The 23994-nt window shown below is 36.7% G+C and overlaps 1 protein-coding gene across 1 annotated transcript in view; it reads right to left on the bottom strand.

Moving 5' to 3' along the window:
• Positions 1 to 21275, bottom strand: part of gpr158b (G protein-coupled receptor 158b) — a 71570-nt gene extending 50295 nt beyond the window's left edge. Inside the window, 2 exon segments of the mRNA XM_058757107.1 lie at positions 9116 to 9221; positions 20131 to 21275. Of these exon segments, the coding sequence (XP_058613090.1) occupies positions 9116 to 9221; positions 20131 to 21020 (996 nt within the window). The 5' untranslated portion in view covers positions 21021 to 21275.
• Positions 21276 to 23994: the final 2719 nt, after the last annotated feature.

The raw sequence follows: 23994 nt of genomic DNA, 5'->3' as shown, positions 1-23994 counted from the left end.
AGAAAAACGCATTTCAAAAAAGTTATAAATTGATTTTCATTTTAATGAGTCAAATAAGTATTTTATCCCTATCAGTCATCAAGATTTCTGGCTCCCAGGTGTTTTTTATACAGGTAAGGAGCTGAGATTAGGATTACTCTCTTAAAGGAAGTTACCTGTATAAAAGACACCTGTCCACAGAAGCTATCAATCAATCAGATTCCAAACTCTCCACCGTGGACAAGACCAAAGAGCTGTCCGAGGATGTCAGGGACAAGACTGTAGACCTATTCAAGGCTGGAATGGGCTACAAGACCATCTCCAAGCAGCTCGGTGAGAGGTGACAACAGTTGGTGCGATTATCCGCAAGCAGAAGAAACACAAAATAACTGTCAATCTTCCTCGGACTGGGGCTCCATGCAAGATCTCACCTCGTGGAGATTCAATGATCATGAGAACAGTGAGGAATCAGCCCAGAACTACACGGGAGGATCTAGTCAATGATCTCAAGGCAGCTGGGACCATAGTCACCAAGAAAACAATTGGTAACACACTACGCCGTGAAGGACTGAAATCCTGCAGCGCCCGCAAGCTCCCCCTGCTCAAGAAAGCACATGTACAGCCCGTCTGAAGTCTGCCAATGAACATCTGAATGATTCAAAGGAGAACTGGGTGAAAGTGTTGTGGTCAGGTGAGACCAAAATCCAGCTCTTTGGCATCAACTGAACTCGCTGTGTTTGGAGGAGGAGGAATGCTGTCTATGACCCCAAGAACACCATCCCCACCGTCAAACATGGAGGCGGAAACATTATGCTTTGGGGATGTTTTTCTGCTAAGGGGACAGGACAACTGCACCGCATCAAAGAGACGATGGACGGGGCCATGTACCGTCAGGGCCAGGACATTGAAGCCAGTCAGGGCATTGAAAATGTGTCGTGGATGGGTATATCCAGCATGAGAATGACCCAAAACACACGGCCAAGGCAACAAAAGAGTGGCTCAAGAAGAAGCACGTTAAGGTCCTGGAGTGGCCGAGCCGGTCTCCAGACCTTAATCCCATAGAAAATCTGTGGAGGGAGCTGAAGGTTTGAGTTGCCAAACGTCAGCCTCGAAACCTTAATGACTTGGAGAGGATCTGCAAAGAGAACAAAATCTCAACTGAGATGTGTGCAAACCTGGTGGCCAACTACAAGAAGCGTCTGTGATTGCCAACCAGGGTTTTGCCACCAAGTACTAAGTCATGTTTTGCGAAGGGGTCAAACACTTATTTCACTCATTAAAATGCAAATCAATTTATAACTTTTTTGAAATGCGTTTTTCTGGATTTTTTGTTGTTATTCTGTCTCTCGCTGTTCAAATAAACCTACCATTAAAAGTATAGACTGATCATTTCTTTGTCAGTGAGCAAATATACAAAATCAGCAGGGGATCAAACTATTTTCCCCCCCACTGTATATGCTTAATTATCATGAAATGAATATCATAATGCAAAAAAACCCTAGAAGGTCTTGTGAATCAATGGTTTTGTTCTTGTGAGATTCGCCTGATCGTTAATGCCAATTAATTTCCAGATTGCAAAGCTTTGATGAGGGCTGAATGTTGATTTATACACCCTGGTGGTTCAATAGTTCCCTCTATCCGAGGCACCAGAACATGATTTTCAGTATATTAGCTGTTCACCCTCTGAGCATGCTCTATATGAATATGATTTAATAATACTAGTCTTGCTGCTTTCCAGTGCAGATAAATGTGGGCAACCCGAGATATTTGAAAACATGAATTCATGCTTGTAAATCTTCAGGAGTGAGGAGTGTCAGCATCAGCAGAGTTAGAAGATCAATCTGTCACTGAAGACAGTGGTGCTCAACCTCCTGCTGTATGCTGCCGACATAACACGCCTGCAACAGGATATATTTGGATCTGCGTGTATATTCATGACAGTGCACCTTCGGTTCAGTTCATCCAGCACTGCTGTGATGAGTTTCTGTGTTTACCAGCTACCTCTCACCATTAACTGCTTCTCACGACATTTCAGCTTTTTATTAAAAATTTTAAAGCATGGCATTGGCTTCAGAATCAGTGGATAGGCAAACTCTGGTTGCACAATTTCCATTTCTGCATAAATTGGTGATAAAATGTGATTTAGCAGGACATTTTGCCTGAGAATATAAGGCCATCTGTAGCTCAACAGAAGTTGAGGACAACGATCCAAAGCACAGGAGTGAATCAACAACACAATGGCTTTATCAGAAGAAAATATACGCCTTCTGGAGTAGCTTGACCTTAACCTGAGATGCGTTCAACAGACACCCAAGAATACTGCTAAACTGAAAGCGTTTTATAAAGAGGAATTAAAAACTATCCAAATGTTCACATACTTCTTCCACCCTGCACTGGGAATATTTACATAGTGTTCAAACAAGACATCAAAACACATCATCATGAATTCATGAAGAAATTATTCTGAGTAGTATCAAGTATCAAAGCACAGAAGGTGTTGACAATGTGAATTACAGGAATATTTCACAAATTCTGCATTTTTTGTTGCCAGTCTGATTTGCTATTGTTATAGTATTGACTCGATTACACTGTGCATCTGTGCAGAGATTCATGAATTATTCAAGAATCAACTGGCCAACACATAGTAAGCAGTCTTAATCTATAGTATGAATAACATGAATATAATATTAAAATATTGTTCACTTCCACCAGTCACATTTATAGGCTACTTCATATACATATAAAGACAGAGTGCATTTAGGCCACACACACACTGGGGAATCCAAGGCTCTCCATTGACCTTGTATTGCGGGAAGCTGCCTCCTTGTCATTTGCGTACAAAAAACAGAACAATGCCTAAAAGCTGCTGTGTGATAAGGTGTACAGCAAATAAGCTAAAAACCCCAGAACTACATTTTATAAGCTGTCGACCTCCAAAAAACGAGCGTTTAAGGACACAAATAGTTGTCAAGGTATTTCACGTTGAGCCATTCAGTTGGATCATTTCTCAAACAAAAGGAAGGTAAAGAAAAGGGGCACTGACATAGACCAATAAAATTTAGTTTCTCAATATATCTCCTCCTCTCAGGTTCACATAGGGTGGAGAAATAATTCTGCTTTGACATGGTTAAAAATAATGAATGGTTCCTGTCGCCGATTACGTACACACAAAAAAATTGTATGTTTATTTGAAGTTCATTTTAAATGATAAGGTTGTATTGTTTATATTTCATGGTACAATAAATGTGTTTTATTAATATATGGTTTTAAATTACCATCACTTTAAAACGTTAGTAATACGTCCCCTTTTTAAAGTTAGCTACATCAACAGCTGTGATGTGTCTCGCTGTGTTTTCAGCATCTTCTGCAATTAATGCCACATATTTAAGATGCTTTAGATCTTAAATAGATTGATATATTTTGAAAGATATATACAGTATATAAAGTATATTATTTATAACATTATATATAACAATACAATTTATGAGGTAAACAAGGTAAAGAAATGTACCTTTTATAGTTATGCAAAGAAACAACAGAAGAAGTAAATAAACCTGCAAACAAGAGAAATGGCAGTTAGCAATATTTCACTTCTACAACATAAATATCAGGTTGTTTACTTTTTTTGCTGATATGCTTAGGTGTTGCATAAACCATTTAAAGGGTTAGTTCACCCAAAAATTCAAATTAGCCTGTGTTTTACTTACCCTCGAGGCATCCTAGGTGTATATGACTTTCTTATTTCAGACGAATCCAATCGGAGTTATATTAAAAATTGTCCTGGCTATTCCAAGCATTATCATTGCAGTGTTTGGATGTTTCTGTTTAACAGTCCACATGACGTCAAATAAAGCACACGTATCCATAATAAAACATGCCTCACACTGAATAAAGGCCTCCTGTAGCGAATCCATGCTTTTTACGCGGAAGCCGTTCCGGCGGATGACGTTGGATCTATGCGTCATGTGCACCTCTGAGATATGCTAGTCTCGCGAGTTTGTTTACTAGAGCAAAGGAAAACCAGTCTCGTCTTGGCTTATATTGAAATCCTCCAACATTTTTCTTTACAAATCCTCTCTTTGTACTTCTAATTCCGGCGTTTTGTTTTGTGCTCTCTCCGTTCGTCACTAATCACGCAACGCCGACGTCCTACGTCATCCGCCGGAATGGCTTCCACTTTTGACAGTTAGATGAAGTGAAAGAGAAGTGTTTATTATGTTTGAAATATGGATATTTTTCTTACAAAAACACATGGATTCGCTACAGGAGGCCTTTATTCACCCCCCGGAGCCGTGTGAGGCACGTTTTATTATGGATGCGCGTTTTACTTAACGTGTTTTGGACTGTTGAAATAGAAACATCCGCCAAATGCTATGATAGAGCTTGGAAGAGCCAGGATAATTTTTAATATAACTCCGATTGGATTTGTCTGAAAGAAGAAAGACATATACACCTAGGATGCCTCGAGGGTGAGTAAAACACAGGCTAATTTTAATCTTTGTGTGAACTAATCCTTTAATTGAGTTACTATTGCCATTGTATTGAGTTCACCCAAATGGATATTCATTAAATGATCTAGTTCACCCAAAAATTAAAATTCTGTCATCATTTTTTGTTAAAAAACGTGTACTTCCATTTATCTGTGAAATGTGGAACACAAATGTTGTTGTTTTTTTAAATGACAGAATTTTCATTTTGGGTAAACTATCCATTTAAAGTCTTTCATCTTCAGTTTTAGATTCTACTACTAATGATGCATGAGAGTTTATGCGACACGCTCACTGATTACACTCAGAAACAATAGCTTTCTACTTATAGCCAATGAGATCCTCCATAACACAACATTACCATTACAACTAATGGAGCGGAAGAAATGGCACAGCAGTAGAAAAGACTTACAACCCTTGGGAAACCAGAAAGGAAAATGCTGCCTTCACGTGACAAAGCTCTGATTATATGGTGCCGGCCTTGGACATTTTATGTCTCAAGTCTCCAGAGCTCTTTTCTCGAGCTGTAACGGAGAGACATAACATCCACTCAGGTTAATCCACCTCAGGAACAAAGTCATTGCAGGACATTTAGTGCATATGATTCGGGATGCGCTCCTGTCAAGCCCCGGGCTGATGTTACTCATCATGAATGACAGGACAGACTTTAAGAGGCATAGTCCTGTTGTCTTAGGTAGAGATGAGGCTATAAATAGAATCACACTGGCACACAGGGAGTGATACACACACACACACACACACACTGCTTTCTTCCTCTTTCTCAGACAGCACACAAGTATTTCTTCTCTCTCATAAACACAGGAAACCCTTCCGAATATCGTTTTGCTTCAGTTGCTGTTGTCGGGAGCGAGCGTGGTGCTTATGAAGGCTGCCGTGCTTTTCCTTGCTGCTTTTCCTCTAGTGTTCCCTTGAGTGGGACCACACAGACACTGAGCACGGTCAATAATTTAGTAAGCCCACCGAAATCCATTATACTGCATTTATAATGGATCACAGCTTACTGGCAAATTCTCCTCAACACAAGACAACAACTTGGCTTTGCATACATGGTCCAGTCCACGCAATATTCGATAGCATCATATTGATGACCGACTGATATATCCTTAAGTCTGGTGTCCCACTACCTTTTTTTAAGCATTAAAGGCACAAATCCCATACTTCTGCTAAGCGAAATCCAATGCAACAGAATGCAGGGTTCCCAAAAGCACACAGCATCTTAAAAACATGGCACTCATGGCAGAAGATGCTGAAAAGACAGCAAGACGCATCACAGCTGTTAAATAGACCAGTCTAGCGCATGTTTACAAATAACTAAAAAACAGTGCAGATGGATTGAGAACATGTTCTGTGTGATCAGCATTGAACATACTAAAATGTACTACTGTATTTTCTAATGTTTTGAGCTCTTTTTTTATACAATTTATATAATTTTCTTTTATATTAATATTACATGATAAAATTGTATTGTTTATATTTCATCTTACAAAAAGCTTTATTACTTTATGTACAGTCACTTAAAAGAAACATTTTTTATTAGTTAAATTGCTTTTTGAAACTGTAAAGTTTCAAATTACAATCTTCTCATAACTTTTTTTTTAATTATTACAATTTAAATTTAGCAGTAATTACAAAGCAATATTTACTCACAAACTAGCTACTCCCTACAGTTTCATTCATGTTAAATTTTCAACACACATTTGTTCTGTTTTTAAAAAATGTTCTGTCACGAATCCGGTCCGTCCACTCGCCATCGGAGGTCGCCCTTCCTTCATATTGACTCTCTCACCACACAGACTGTTGTACATCACACTGGACTGCATTTCCCATCATTCATTGCAATGATCACACAACTGTCATCAATCACATGCTGCACTGATCACACAGCTGTCACCAATCACACGCTCACCTAAGAGCTATTACACACACCATATAAAACACATTCTGTTCCTGATCTAGTTGTCAAGTATTGTCTAGCGTTTATTGCTCTCCCAGTGATAGCTACTCTACAGAGCCCTTCCATGGTTTCTTAGTCTAGTTTAAGTATAGTTTATAGCCCGTCTTGGATTAACCCTTTGCTTGCTGTCTCGGACTCTGTTTGTACCTCGCCTGGACGTTTGCTCTTGTTATTGGATCTCTCCTCACGTCAAGCTCTCTGGATATTGTTCGCAGATCGTAGACCTCGCTAGCCCTAGGAATACTCTTGTGTCTTGCCCGTGCCATACCTGTTTGCTGTTGTTTGACCCTGCCTGTTTTATGACCATGTTAAGAAATAAAAGCTTCCACTTGGATCCGCTCGCCTCACGTCTCGTCAGCTCCGTTACATGTTCAACAGTATTATAAAACATAATAAAACATCTTAGGTTGGCAATCATCAAATTTAATATAGCATATACCAATTTATTTATTGGGTTTTAACACAACAGTATTAACACAATATACAGTAAAGTTTCATTGTGCAGTATAGACAGAGTTTTTGATTATAAATACAAAGTTCTGTCATGAAATTGGATATAATCGCATCATTATTCACATAGCGCAGCTTTCTTTTCACATCAACAGCCAATGTGCATGCTTCTCAACATTGAAATATTCGGCTAGCACTTGCTGTAGCAGTTGCAGTGCACTTTAGAAACCCTCCACTTCCCCAGCTCCACCTGTGTAGCTTTGCTACGGGGTTATTTCATATATGTTATATGTGCAGTATTTCTTACATGCTCACAGCAGCATGTCTGTGGATGTATTGGCAGTAGTAAGTTTTGGTACTTGCTCTGCAGCAGCAGCAGCATAGCAGATCTAATCTGCCAAGACCAAACACATTAACATTGCCATGTATATTGCCATGCTAAACTCTCCAAGAGTTGTCATGACAGAACTGGAGTTTTCACTCAGTCAACGGCTGAATTGAAGTGATTTCGATTAGATTAACTGATTATAAATGTAACACACTTAGCTCAGTTTCTGTTCAAACTTTCTTCAATATCTTTATATAACCCATTCGTAATTTGTATAAAAGTTTTATTTTTCTTGCTGCTAAGTACACACCGTGTAGTTTTGGGAGTGACAACTGTATTAAAATGCAGGACAGGCTAAGGCTACATGCTAACATATTGTTTACTAAGAATTATTAATAGCATTAAAATGAACAAACCTTTATTTATTGAATTGAAATAAAAAATATTTTAAAAAATAGTTACAGTAGCTTTTGCTATGGTACTAAAATTGATACAGAGAACCATGTAATTTTACCGGCATGGAATAGATTACTGAAATTTTGTACTACTAAGCAACATTGCAACTTGCCACATTCAACAAAATTCGAGTGACGATTTTGCAATGAGTTCAAATGTGGCTCATCCAATCAAAACTTAGAGTCTGAATCATTTGATTTGTGATGTTAGGTTTACTGTTTTGAGTCTTTTGTTTTTACTATTTATTTGTTATGAATTATCATATCTTTTGAATGGTGTCCAAGATTCACTAAATTATACAAAGATATGCATTATCATTTTGTTATTAAATATAAATCAGTTTCATTGAAATCCCAGCAAAAAACAACTATATTATCACATACAATAATATTTTGGTCATATCACCTACCCCTACAGCACACACACAGATGAAGAACAAATCTCACTTTAGACTGAGAAAGAGCGAAAGAGCAAACAGCTTCTGAGCACTAAGTGTTTCATGTATGTTATGTTTAATTGGCACATTTTTCAAAGAAATACCATGTTACATATTATTTACTAGTATGTTACTAGCAGAATTAAAAAAAAACAGCTGAACAAATGTTTGCACCATGCTTGCTTCAAGATTTGTTTGTGTGTTTTTCACACCACTTCATGTAGTCCAGCACTTGTGCAGTGACATAATGCATAAACCCACGCAGTGATGTGATTTAGCGTACGAGTGCGCCTTCCAGAAACATCCAAACCAGCCCAAACTCTCACTGGCACCCGGGCAGAACAGCTCGGATGGTCTAATTAGCTCTCGCAGAGCAACTTCCAGCACAGCTTACTACAGACTCCAGTCAAGGATGTGATAAATCCCCCATTTAATTCATATAAAATACAAACAAAGATAATGAACCAATCTGGAGGGAAAGTGAAGCTTCATAGTGGGGAAAAAAAATAACCAAGAAAGCAATCCCACTTGAGCAAACAAAAATATCATTGTGCTCTGTCCAATTAATTGGAAAGGAGAATTGATGCTGCTAAAATGAAATTTAAGTTAGAAAGTTAGAAAGCTTTAAACATGCAGGTCTGCTTTGATAAGGTCACACACAGCAGGGAAAAATTATGTTAAATGTAAACACTGCACAAAACGAAACATTCAAATGTTTTATATGCTCACAATACACAATGCACACAGGCCATTATATATCTGATGCACGAAGAAATGTCAAGCCACTTACATTTCTACACCAAAATATGACCTAGTACATTAATATGGTTTTTGTGTTGATCATAATGCACTTTTTTGAATTTTTCACTTAATTTCAATATTTAATTTTAATTACATTTTTTGTTTACTTCTTTACTTGTGCCTAATGTAAATCTGGGTGCAGAAGCAAACATTTTGAGTGTTTTTGTGTCTCAGTCATTGTGTGTTAGTGACTGAACACTCACCTCCATAGTTGTCAAGTTACAGCGGTGAGTTCCTGCAAACCAGCCGCTGCTGGAGCACTGGTCAATGTCCACATCCTGCAGATTAACATCCACACGCACAACTCCTCTACACCATGACAGAAAGAGACAGAGAGAGGGAGAGAGTTTCATTTGAATGAAAACTCGCAAAGACAGCGAAAGAACAGTATCAATGATTTAGGCTTTCGTTAAATAATTACATTTTTGCATCAGAGCCACAGGGCTGTAGTCATGACACTTTAATTTCAGGCGACATGAAAATCAACACATAATATGGCTTCTGTATCTCCTTTGCAGTGTGAAAAGAGCTACCGATTCTGAACTCTCTGAAATTCAAAATAGAAAATCTGATATTTATATGAACTATATCCACATTTTCTTCAACACGGAAGTAATAAATAAAATTTTAAGTTGGCTCAACTTTTTTTTTTTTACAATGTGTGCAAGACTTCCGGTATGGAGTCAATTTAATGCCGCATATATATGCAAAAGAAAATAAAGTTTTGCAAAAGAAAATAAGTTTTGCAAAGAAAAATAAAGAATTGCAAAAGAAAATGAAGTATTGCAAAAAGAAAATAAGTTTTGCAAATAAAAATAAAGAATTGCAAAATGGATAAATAAAATAGAGCAAAAGCAATGATTTTGCAATACATATTTTCCATGGCCATATCTACTAATTTATTTGCAATGCAGCTTTTATTTTGCGTTTCAGTCAAGTTTGAGCTTGCGATACCGTTTTCCCTTTGCGCTTTACGTTTCTGCGCGTCTCACTTTGTGGCGCTGTTTTGACATGGGGTGGAGTCAGGGGACGGGGCGTGTCCAACAGGCCTGGGCATGCCTCCTGGAAGTGACGTCATCGGCCCGAGACACAGATCACAGCTGATCCAGGCACCGTCATTGAGCAGAGGCATGGGGCGGATCGTTTCCTTTATTCACTAGCTTTAAAACATGCATGTTTTCGTTTTATTAACAAATGTATATGTGTATTAGCAGCGTTTGCTCAAGTTAAAGAAGTTGTTAATATGAACATCTGCTGTTTATTTCTCTCAATGTGTGCACACTTTTATAGCATTAAAATGTGTATTGTTTCATCTGGTTAACTAAATGTGCATTAATAGTGCTTGTTTAAAATCTCTTAACCTGTGCACAGCGCTCTTTGTTTACATTAGTTCAGAGTTACTGCTAGTTTTAATGTAAAATAATGCAATTAACTTCACAAACTATACATCATTAAAAAGGTCTAAGACTCAAGCTTCATATCCATCTCGACTTCATTTTTCATTTACATAACTTCTGGCATAAATTAAGAAATGACTGGCACTGGAAGTTTAAAAAAAGATTAAAAAGTATTTTTGGTTTAGTTTTGTGGTGGCCACGAGATATTAAGTCGTGGGAACGTGATAATACTGTATGTCGTGGCCATGAGTTTAATCATGTTCATAAACAAACCCGCGTGACCATAGCAACCTGGCATTATCAGAGACTGATCAAATATATTTATCCATCCCACAGTCCGTTGATCGTGTCTTTTTATGTAATATATATGTATATTAGGCTATTATTATTATTATTATTATTATTATTATACAGCCCTGAACGTTAAGAGATCGAAATGAAGGGAAAAATCAAATACATAACAACGAATATAAAAATATTACCAATACTAATAAAATACATGGACATACAAGACTTGTGGGATGGATAAAAATGTTTTCTTGTCGGCCTATTTTATTATACTTTATGTAACATTTATTCATAATAAACTTAATTCGAATGTTGTCTACATCGCGAGACAGTCCAGTACGTAGCCTATGGTTAACACTTCAACCACCAGAGGTCGCTGTATACCTAAAAGCGCCAGCGGTCAAATTTACCCATGCCATGACTACTGTTTTGATATGGCTAAAACGTAGTATGTCACTGTATTATGCCACTGTCTTCACAATGTCTAGAGTCATAAAATTATTATTTTTAGTCATCAGCTATGTTTTTGTCCTGTTGTTTTAAGTTCACAGCTATTTTTAAGCAGGTTACACTAATCACTTTTCTTAATGATGAATATAAACCAGCCTGCAATGACAACGAGAATTACGAGGAAATAAATACATATTTGGGTGTTGTAATATTATAGCTAATAAAATGTTTCAAGATAACCCATGTTATTTAAATGACTAAAACACCCTAAATAGACTATTATAAGCAATACTAATTCACCACATTGCAAAGGACAAATTCAAGTGCACAGTTTAACCTAATTAATTAATTTGTTTAGTTATATAATTTATCATTTGAATAAGAGAACAACACCAATAAACTTGGGGTAATCATAAAAATTGTTTTATTCATTACATCATAATTCAGATTTTTTTTTCAGGAATAAATAAGCAACACAGTAGCGAACCATAAATGCTAAAAAATTGCAAACACAAATTAATATTTAATCCAAAGTTTGAACATTTATGAGTAGAGGAATAAACATCTAAAACATCTTCATTTGAACGTGATGACAGGAATTATGCGTAAATTTGTCCTGATGGCGCTTATAGGTATAAATGCCCCATTTTTGTTCTGGTTTTATCTAAACAATTTTTTAACAATAAACAGGGATTGTAAATAACACAATTTTAGTAAAAGTCAATGACTGTAAGACTTGGATATTTTTAATTGAAAATATATTATGTAGCCTATTTGAAAAACAGCCATGGGTAAAATTACCCCGTGGTGGTGTTAATATAATAATTTAATAATGTATTTTTTTTGTATAAAAAAAATAAAATAAAATATTAATAAATACATCTCTGATAATCCCAGGTTGCTATGGTCACGCTGGTTTGTTTACCCATTAATATCTCGTGGCCACGAGAAATTTAAACCAAAAAGACTCAAGCTTCATTTTTTTTTTTTAAACTTCCAGTGCCAGTCATTTCTTAATTTATGCCAGAAGTTATGTAAATGAAAAATGGATATGAAGCTTGAGTCTTAGACCTTTTTAATGATGTATAGTTTGTGAAGTTAATTGCATTATTTTACATTAAAACTAGCAGTAACTCTGAACTAATGTAAACAAAGAGCGCTGTGCACAGATTAAGAGATTTTAAACAAGCATTATTAATGCACATTTAGTTAACCAGATGAAACAATATACATTTTAATGCTATAAAAGTGTGCACACATTGAGAGAAATAAACAGCAGATGTTCATATTAACAACTTCTTTAACTTGAGCAAACGCTGCTAATACACATATACATTTGTTAATAAAACGAAAACATGCATGTTTTAAAGCTAGTGAATAAAAGGAAACGATCCGCCCCATGCCTCTGCTCAGTGACGGTGCCTGGATCAGCTGTGATCTGCGTCTCGGGCCGATGACGTCACTTCCAGGGAGGCATGCCCAGGCCTGTTGGACACGCCCCCGTCCCCTGACTCCACCCCCATGTCAAAACAGCGCCACAAAGTGAGACGCGCAGAAACGTGAAGCGCAAAGGGAAAACGGTATCGCAAGCTCAAACTTGACTGAAACGCAAAATAAAAGCTGCATTGCAAATAAATTAGTAGATATGGCCATGGAAAATTTGTATTGCAAAATCATTGCTTTTGCTCTGTTTTATTTATCCATTTTGCAATTCTTTATTTTTATTTGCAAAACTTATTTTCTTTTTGCAATACTTCATTTTCTTTTGCAATTCTTTATTTTTCTTTGCAAAACTTTATTTTCTTCTGCATATATATGCGGCATTAAATTGACTCCATAGGGGCACGCTACACTTTGCAAGGGCATTTCAATTGCTCTTCCCCAGGGAATGAGATGAGCCATCATTAGACTGAACAGAATCCAACTCTCAGATTGCAAAAAGAAAAGTGTTTTTATCAATTCTGCAACGCCATATTCAATCTGATTTGCAAATGCTGCCGGTTGTATGATGCAAGATTTTCATGTAAGCATTCTCGCTTTCTGACTTGGAGGGAAAAGCCAGCCCTCCGGTTCATTACGTGAAAATGAGAGTTGTTGGCTTTTACTCCAGATAGAGGTCCATTAGAGGGGCTTCTCTTTCAACATCCCATAAGGCATGTTATCTGAGATCAGGCCGTTCCATATCGACTCCACATTCTTTCACAATCTTTGCTACTTTTTTTATATCACAAAGATGATGGTGTCTGTTATAAAGGCACAATGTAACATAAAACTAACATACTTACTATGTCCCTGTTGAAATAAATGAAGAACCACATCAGTCTCCAGCATCTAATTCAACTAACTCTAGAATCAAAGCGTTGCTGTAAACGAACCTCTCCTTTCCACTTCCTGCCTGACAATAGCATGAGAGATGAGACCTGAAGAGTACATGCTGCAAAATCAGAGACAGCACCACACATTTCTGTGGGTCAAACAGTACTGCATGGTGTGTAAGCTTGTTTCGGACACTGAATAATAAATAAAAAAGGTAACTGTGAGTTTTTAAAAAAGTCAGAATTGTGAGACATAAACTTGCAAGTGCTATTGTTCTTGAATGTCTTCCCTGCTTGTGATGTGTGTTATTTTGATTAAAAGACTCTCGTTGTGAAGAATTCCTCGTCTCCTCGTTCCTGAATCCTGTGAACCGTGACCGCTATAAAGTCATAATTGCAAGATATAAATTTGCAGTTCTGTTTTCTCTCGCAATTGTGAGTTTATATCAAATAAGAATTGTGAGATATAGAGATTGTAAGAAAATACCCTAGTGATACCCCATTTATTATTTGCCTAATACCGTATTGACCCGAATATAAGACGATGTTTTTTCCTTGGAAATACATCTGAAAAAACGCGTTCGTCTTATATTCAGGGTCTAGACTTTGACATGTCAGTAATACACCCACAACAATAGGTGGCGCCAAAAACGCATAAAACGAGTGTGCCATGAAATATGTAATGTAATGTGTGTTGTAAAGATCGCAAATGAAAAAGAAAAGCTTACAGCAGCATGATCGTGACTGTCATGTTAGTCTGATGGGACCAAACTTCCTCTGTAAGTCATTTTAAAACAACACAGTACCCAGATTTGAAGACTACAATAAGATTTCACGTCTACTGATAACATTTTGGTAGGCTACTATGAGATTGATAGTCTAATTGTTATATAATTCAGATGGCCTACCTGTTATTTCAATGGTATATCAAAATTTTCCAATGTCATTGTTGGTACATTTTACCAGTATTTACCAAACTTTCAAAACAAAAATTAGAATTGGAAAAATATGCAATATGAAAATAATTTAATAATAAATGTGTTTTACAGAGAGAAAAAAAAAACAAACAAACAAGATTTGGTTTTCAAAAAGCCTTTTTCCAACAGGTACATCTGGAAAAAGGGGGGGTCGTCTTATAATCAGGGTCGTCTTATATTCGGGACAATACGGTAAATGACAATACAATTTGTAGTTTTAAACATTCCTAAAATATTTGTGATTTCTCTTTATTATGACAGGTGGTCTAGACATTTAAGCACTGTATACAACTGCTGAAAATTTTCAAAGTTTGAAAAACTTTGAGTTTTTTTTCTTTTTTTTCAGCAAGTAAGACACTTCTGTTCAGCAAGGATGCACTGAATGTCAAAAGTCAATGTATCATGTGTTAAACATTGATAATAATCAGAAATGTTTCTTGAGCACAAATCAGCATATTAGAATGATTTCTGAAGGATCATGTGACTGAAGACTGGAGTAATGAAGCAGAAAATTCAGCTTTGCATCACAGCAATAAATTACATTTTAACATATTACAATAGAAAACAGTTATTTGAAACTGTAATATTTCACAATATTCAATTTTTATTGCATTTTTGATCAAATAAATGCAGGCTTAGTGAGCATAAGAGTCTTCAATAAATTAAACCATCTTGCATATTTCAAACTTCTTATATAAATATTGTTATTAATTTTCTGGTGTAATTGTGAACAATTTAAGTGCTTGCTCCTCTGAAACTTCAACAACAGTTTCACACTGCAGGCTTTAATTAAAGGTTTAATTCTTATGAATGGATACATTTGTTCCTGTTGCTTTGACAAAAAAAAAAACCCCATTTTATCAGAAGACTGAGAGTTCTCTTTTTTGATTTTCTTTTCATTTGGTGGCAGAGTCTGGAGCCGCAGGGGAATGACACTGACTGTTATTTGCATGAGCCCCCGAATCACTCCTCTCTGCTCATTTCTTCCTGTTTCATTTTCGACTCCAGCGAAGGCCCAAAGGCAGAAGCCATCTGTCTGCTGAGATGTGAAACAAACACCTGCAGATAGCTGGAGCTGCCAGCGCTCTCTCTTATCTTTAGGCAAAGAAAATGGAGCATGAGCGTGAGAGAGAGAGAGAGTTACAGAGAAATGTGAGAATTATCTGCTCAATGCACTGCTCTTTCAAGTCGAGGGATGTTAACAATGTTTACAATCCTGTTCTCAAACTCTATTACAATGTCTCGATGATCAAACGTATAAATAACTTACATAAGGATAAAAATAACTGATGTGAAACATGCTGCAAGAAAAATGAGAACAGCAATCATAGTTTTCACACTAAAACCATGACGAACTAATATCTACTCTGACGTGATGCATCCTGCAAGTAACAAAGCTCCAAATATAAGCATTATGCTTGCAATTTACAAAACTATTTTGCATTTCACTGACAATTATAGCTATTTATAACAAATAGCAATGCATTGCCAGCCAAATGTGATTTTAATTTCAGCGGCTTGAAAATCCTGATTGTTGCCAGATTGGAAATCCTCACAGAATATTCAGCCATAAAAATTACATCCCATCGTAATATAAGACGTAAAAGACCATTCTTAGCTACACTATTCTCAGCTTCCAGTTTTGCTGCAGAAGTATCAGCTACATTCAGCTAATGTTGAAAGCTTTCAAAGTTTTCATTCCCAATTACTTAGTGGTCAATAACCTGAAGAGTAGGGCAGAAAATGTTGCCATGTTGTTGTTTTAACCCTCATGTTGTGTTCCAGTCATTTTGACCCAGAGAGGATTTTCATTTTGAAAATGTATTTATACATCATCTGAAAGCTGATAAGGATCGGAAGATATTTGGCTGAGACACAACTATTTGAAAATCTGGAATCTGAGGGTGCAAAAAAAATCACAATATTGAGAAAACTGCCTTTAAAGTTGTCCAAATGTATTTTTGGCTATTTCTACAAATATACCCCAGCGACTTAAGACTGGTTTTGTGGTCCAGGGTCACATTTTTGTACATTTTGTAGATTTTTTCCCACCTTGTTTCACTCAAAAATGACCAGCCAATCATTGTTTATAAATTTCTTGTTATGCTATATTATTACCAAATATAGGATTCAATCTTTTTATCAACTTGTTTTTTTTATCAATTAGCACAGGTTTTGTTCTTTTTCAAAGTGATTGATCATGGACCTCAGTGATGTGAGCTTATGCACCTCAGTTTTTGAGTAAACATTGCCAAATTTATTCAAGATAATGCTTTTTCACTCAAAAGGTGCATCAGCTCAGATCAATGAGGCCTATGACCACTCATTTACAAATACAATACATGTGATAATTCAACTCATGATGACAGAATTTTCATTTTGGGAGAACTATTCATTTAATAGCTCACATATAAGAGTTTTAACAGGTTTTGGCAAACAGCTGCATGCATTTTCAGCTGAATGTTTTGTTCCAGCAGGGTCAGCAGCATGCTTTTTCCAATGGAGACAAAAATATAGCTTTGAGAAGGAGTTGGTTTGTTTTCAGTTTGATTGACAGCAATGAACCCCACGTCTGGCGCTAGACTAAAATATCCACCACTGAAGCATGCCAATTTATGCAACAGACCATTAAATAAAATAGCACTAACCGCATAAGTCTAAGTAGGCTATACAGACCTTATGTAAAACCCTTTGAGAGAGATTAATTTACTTCATTGTCTTTGTAAGTGATGTAATGTGCTTCTTAAAAATGAAACGAAGGGAGTGTAACTAAGGAAGAGCTACACAATGACCTGGAAATTAAAGATTGTCATCATTTACTTACTTTCATGTTGTTCTAGACATACAACAATGTAATTCGCTGCTTAACTACTATAGTGTGATGCATTGTTGGAGAAATTACATAGCTAGTGAAATTCAACACTCTTAATAATAAATCTTTACTGGCATTTATGATTACTTTCCATTCCACAAAAAGTTATTCATAGTGCAAAAGGGTACTTTAGCTTTTTTAAATGTTCTTCACATTAAGAAAAAAAAAATGTTCACTGAAAGGTTCTTTGGGGAACCCCCCTTTTGGAATCCTTTTAGAGGTGAAGAGCACAAACACACATGTGCATTCCTCAAAACATGCTTTTATTCTCTTGACAAACTAAATTAATGAAATTTATATGGAATGAAAGACATAGATTGTACTCCGGGAAAATGGGTTGTGACATTTAGACATGACAGGACCTTAAGACAGTACAACGCATTGAATGGACTGAGCATCTAGTACTGATCCTCGTGTTCATTCAACAAAAAATCAATTGAAAAGTCATATAGACTACTTGGTCCCACTTTATATTGGGTGGACTTAACTACTATGTACTTACATTTAAATTAATAATTTGGTACAATGCACTTATTGTGTACATACATGTTCTTACATTGTACTTATATTGTTAATAATACCTTTATGTAATTACATCTGTAATTAATTTCTGTAAGTACATTTATAATTACACTGTTGACCCATCCCTTACACCTAAACCCGTAGATGACATCTGGCAGAAAACCATTACAGCTGCAATATCAACAAACTCCAGTGGCTGTAGATTATTAAAAAAATTGAACTCACGTGCGTATCATATCATGTGCAGAGTTCAAGTGCAACTGGTGCAACACTAAAACGTGTTCAAGCAACCAGTGCAGCCAGCAGCCTTTGAAATTTATTCATGCTTTGATTGATTTTGAAATGAATAAGGTTTGTGATCTGATGCTGTCTCTGGGTGATGCCTAGCAATTTAGCACATTAAAATTCACATTCCTACGCTGAAAGAAAACCAGCATTCTGTCTGTGCATCACTAAGTGTTTACATGTGTTCAAGAGACTTTCTCTACATTAAAAATGTCTGAATGTCACTGCACTTGGTGACAAAATATCAGGCAAGTGGCATCCGTGTGCAAATGCTGCCAAGCCATCTTTGCAAAGACTTTTAACCAACTGGTATCACAGTTTCCATTGGATGTATGAAGTCAGTAGTTCAACTACGAACATGATCCACTAACCTTTCACACCCAGAAAGTGTCTGAATACGTATTGATTTTTCACTCTTTTAAGACCTTGTGAAATGTTCTACTTAAAAAGTGTGCTTGCGTGCTAACCTTATTCAAAGTGCATCCTACTTGATGTTATCTATCGACATACAGACATTTTAATGTGGCTAATGTCTAAATAACCCTAACTAGATAGGGTCATGACTCAGTAACTGTACACTGACAGTAAATATTCTGAGGCCAGATCATTTCAAAACCTATTATATTACAGTATGTTTTGACAATTCTTGCCTCAAACCTAATATTCAACAATCATAATATCATCATATTTTTGCTATTTTTACTGGGTAAACAAGTGAATCACACTAGCATACATTAAGACAAGAATCAACTAATGAACTGATTTTAAATAAAAGATGTTCTCAGGACAAAAGTGTTTTTTATAGAAGTCAGGTTGGGCAGGTGTTTCATAAACCGTTTTGTGTTTCATTGTTGTTTTATCGTTTAAATTTTGCTGCCTTTATAAAAGACAAATTAGTGGTATTCCTGTTTTGTGACAACTGACTCCACATAACAGCTCAACGTGTGTTCACTGAACTCATATTTTATTCTTAAGGAAATGTTTATAGGTTTTTGTAGCCGAACCTTTAAGAGACATACCAACAGAAATGGACTTTTACAAATAATTCTGAAATACTAACTGGAATACAGTGGTGGCTAAAATGATTAGAACACTAGTATTTTCAGCAGCTAAAAAATGGATTTAAGTCATTTATTTCTATCTTTTGCTGTAGTATGTCAGTAGGAAATATCAGTTTACATTTCCAAACATTCATTTTGCCATTGATTGTAATAATCCAGTGAGATTTTTGTCTGCCAGTGCTCCACACAGAGATCTGATCTGACCATCATCCAGTCTGTCTGGAACCACATGAAGAAACAGAACAAACTGAGACAGACTCAATCCAGAAGAACTGTGGCAATGTCTCCAAGATGCTTCAAGAAACCTACCTGCACAGTTTTAGACACTTGTGTAAAAATGCTGTAAAATGAGGATGCTGTCAAAAATAATGTAATAAATAGATTTTCTTGATCAATTAACTAAATTAAATCAACATTCGGTGTGACCATCCTTTGCGTTTAAGGCAGCTTTTGCCCTCGGTGCACTTGCACATAGTTTTTCAGATGCAGGTATGACTCTTGAAGCGTCTTGGAGACGTTGCCACAGTTCTTCTGGATTGAGTCTGTCTCAGTTTGTTCTGTTTCTTCATGTGATTCCAGACAGACTGGATGATGATCATCAGATCTCTGTGAGGAGCACTGGCTGTTGTCAGACAAAAACCTCACTGGATTATTACAATCAATGGCAAAATGAATGTTTGGAAATGTAAACTGATATTTCCTACTGACATACTACAGCAAATGATAGAAATAACTGACTTAAATCCTTTTTTTTTTTTTTTTGCAGGTGAAAATAATAGTGTTCTAATCATTTTGGCCACCACTTTAAGTGTGAGTGACAACTTGCCCCGCGGTCTCCCCTACAATCATATGGAGTATGTGAACAACTGATCTCGCATTAAACATATAAGCTACTGCATAGTCATAGTGTATGTTCAAATTACAATACATTTATTGTATGTGCTCAAACTAAAACCTATTTGTCTTACATAAATATGAAACAAAATGTAATTCTTCTTCAGTCTGTGTTTATGTTTGTGACTTCTGCTAAAGTTCATTAAGAGTGTCTTACCTAAACTCCGGCGCCGTGTTATTCTTCAGACCATAGAAACCGGCGGAGAGTGTCAGCAGCCAGTGCGGCACAAAACTGCCGTGCTCGCACTCTAGATAGGGCGCAGACCACTTAACATGACTTCTGTCCAGAAAATATCCGCCCTGCGCTGCTGGAAACCCTCGACTTTTGGCCAGCCTCTGGGGTCTCTTTCGGTCCCGAAACTCGTTGTACCAGTCGGACTCAGACGTCCTGTTTTTAAGGCGATGGCGCGCGGTGTTGGACAGATCTTGAAGCGCTATGCGCTCCTCGCCTCTGGTCGCCTGAAGGAACACCTGCGGACCGGGCGCCTCGGGAGACTCCGTGTGAAATGTGACCACCGCCCGGTGGATTTTGGGATTCCCTTCCAACATACTCGTCACCAGCGCGTGGTACCACTGGACATCCCTCCTCAGATGCTGCTCCCTGGAGCTGTTGGACTGCAGGAGCATGTTTAGGAAGTTGGTGGCGTGCGCCATGGTGTCGAGGACGCCGTGGAGGGAGGAGTGCGAGGCGGCGTGAGCTCCACCGCGGAGGCTGCTCAGCTCGTACCGCCGAGAGCAGTTGACATGCTCCAGGGTGGATGAGTCCCCCGTGTGCAGGAAAGCGGTGACCACCCGCGGCAGATCCTCCTCGAGCTTATGCGCCACCGCCGTCCGCTCGGTGCTGGAGACGGTCGGCTGCTGGTGCATCGTCTCCCCGGTGCTGTAAAGCGGATATTTAGCCTTGATTTCGGGATCTTTGTCGTTTTCAGACCATTCCACGTAGCCATAATTTGATCCCTTCGCAATTCCCACTAGCAGAAGAAGGTAGAGCAGGAATGCATCCATGCCTCGACGCCAACGAGGACCGTGAACATTCTCCATTGACATTCACTTCCTAAGCGCGTCCATTCCTCAGCTCAACGTAAACAGACGTGCATTCTCAAAAGTTACTCAACTCTAATGGTTCAATCAGACACATCCACACACCGACCACGCCACCCACATCTGTGGATCTGACGCGTCGAGCCTCGCAGATCTTGGAGCGACTGTGGCAAATATCTACAGCATCGTTTGTTTCTGCCGTGGGTTACTGTAGCGTTCACTACTCCCATCAGTAACGAATGCTCGCTCGGAGCTGGCGGGGGGCTGATTGTTTCCAAAAGCATCTTTCCCTCGTTACTGTACTGGAGACTTGTGAATGGCCGTCGCTCCTGTCAGTCTTCGACTCTTGGGTGGGGTGAAGAGAGACAAGAGACAAGGGATGGTGGAACGGGATGTTCTCATGGGCGTATTAAGCGATCTTTGTCCATTCTTCTCCTCCATAATCTCATTGATATTAAAGATGCATTGTTTTGTATGCTAAGCCTTTATGGCAAGCCGTTTTAACTTTTATTCATTCTCAGGATATGACTTCTTGATATCAACAATTCAATTTTCACTAGTTAAAATGTTCATTCTTGATATCAGGAATTAGATTTCCACTAGTAACAATGGCTATTTTTGATATCAGCAATTGCATTTCCACTAGTAACAATGTTAATTCTTGATATCAACAATTACATTTTCACTAGTTAAAATGCTAATTCTTGATATCAAGAATTAAATTGTTGATATCAAGAATTAAATTGTTGATATCTGTAATTGTATTTTCACTAGTTAAATGTCACCATAGGCTGCCATTCAAAATCAATTGTTGATATCAAGAATTAATTTCTTACTAGTAACAATTTAATTCTTGATATCAGAAATACAATTCTTACTAGTAAAAATGTCTATTCTTGATATCAACAATTATATTCTTGATATCAACAATTAAATTGTTGATATCAACAATTAAATTCTTGATATCAATAATTAAATTGTTGATATCAACATTTAAATTGTTGATATCAAGAATAGACATTTTTACTAGTAAGAATTGTATTTCTGATATCAAGAATTAAATTGTTACTAGTAAGAAATTAATTCTTGATATTAACAATTGTTTTTGAATGGCAGCCTATGGTGACATTTAACTAGTGAAAATACAATTACAGATATCAACAATTTAATTCTTGATATCAACAATTTAATTGCTGATATCAACAATTAGCATTTTAACTAGTGAAAATCTAATTGTTGATATCAAGAATTAACATTGTTACTAGTGGAAATGTAATTGCTGATATCAAAAATAACCATTGTTACTAGTGGAAATCTAATTCCTGATATCAAGAATGAACATTTTAACTAGTGAAAATGTAATTGTTGATATCAAGAAGTCATATCCTGAGAATGAATAAAAGTCAAAACGGCTTGCCATAAAGCCTTACATTATTAGGATGACATTAAACCTTTTTGAACCTACTCTGTAAAAGATGCACCTGAAAACGTGCTAATCGTTAATAGTTTCCTTACAATTTACATAAATATGATAATGACAATAAGACATTTACTGTAAAATAGTGTAAAAATGTGTTTTTAAAGAGTGAATTACCTTATCATTTTAAAACAGATGTATAATTAAAACACATTAATTAGAGTCCTTTATCTATCACTTTCTCCATTGAAAAAGCAGATGAAGCACTAAACACAGTCTAAAAGAGTACTAAACAAATAAATGGTTTTGATGTGAGAGGACAACAGAGAATGGATGTTTTTTTTGTTGTTGTTTTTTTACAGGAGGAAGCCTTACAACAGATTAAAGACTCGAGCAATGGTTTAAAGTTAAAACTTTGCGTGATGCATTTGTTTCCTACAAGCATTTAGCTTCTCTGATGGACTGGAATGGTGTGGTTTTCTTGTGGATTATTGTGATGTTTTTATCAGCTCTTTGGACTCTCAATCTGGCAGCACCCATTCACTGCAGAGGATCCATTGGTGAGCAAGTGATACAATGCTACAATTCTCCAAATCTGTTCCAGATTTTATGTCTATATTGTGGGATAGCAAAAGATACCAAAATATCCCCACGAGGACTGTAAAAGCTGAAATTGTCTATTGCCAGGACAAGTAAATGATCCCCATGAGGAAAATGGCTTATTAGGCACTAAACAATGTCTTCATAAAAATATAATTGGCTCAGAATAAAGCCAACAGAAGTCATATATTATTAACTATATATATATATATATATACAAAATGATATGGGCTCAGAAGAAGGGCTCAGAAGTCTGTGGCTCAGAAGAAGGGTTGTTGAGACTTATAAGTCTGGTGAACGTATTTCAAGCTGTTAAAACCCCACCTGTACAGATTTGGATGCCAGCAAGGAAGAAGCTCCTCAAAATATAATGTCAATGCAATATTGAAGTTTGTCATCCAAAGCCTCCATGAGGAACAGGAGTAATTTGGCCACAAAACCTCATGTTTGATGAAAACCAATCATTTGAGAAAAAGAACCCTTAATACCAACAGAAAAAACCAAGGTGGAAGTGTTGTTGTTCTCATCATGGCCGAAAAGTAATTGTCTAAAGAAATTTATTGCAAACCAATAAAAAAACAACAATCTACGTTACAACAAGACCAACACTAAAAAGTTTTGTCATCATGTTTTAATATGCAAACCCAATGCTTAAAGCATTAGGCTTATTATTTACAAGTTGATGATTTTTAATTAAAAATTTATAACATTTTAAATAAACATGCAATTTCATAACAACATTTTTAAAACTTGTCACGTGATTTTTTTTTTGTCATGGGAACAAAAAGATTATTGGACTGCATTTTATATAAAAATGTATATATTTTTTTTCTACTTCAAAATTCCAGGTTTAATTCAATGTATTAGGCAACATGTTATTGCTTTATAATTGATAGTGAAATTTATTAGCAATTTCTGAGTGAAAATTGTAACTACAGTGATTTGGATGACATATATATATAT

The sequence above is a fragment of the Onychostoma macrolepis genome, chromosome 02 (assembly GCF_012432095.1).
Source record: "Onychostoma macrolepis isolate SWU-2019 chromosome 02, ASM1243209v1, whole genome shotgun sequence".
Lineage (NCBI taxonomy): Eukaryota > Metazoa > Chordata > Actinopteri > Cypriniformes > Cyprinidae > Onychostoma > Onychostoma macrolepis.
The sequence above is the reverse complement of the archived record's forward strand: the minus strand, read 5'-3'. Positions and strand labels throughout refer to the sequence as shown.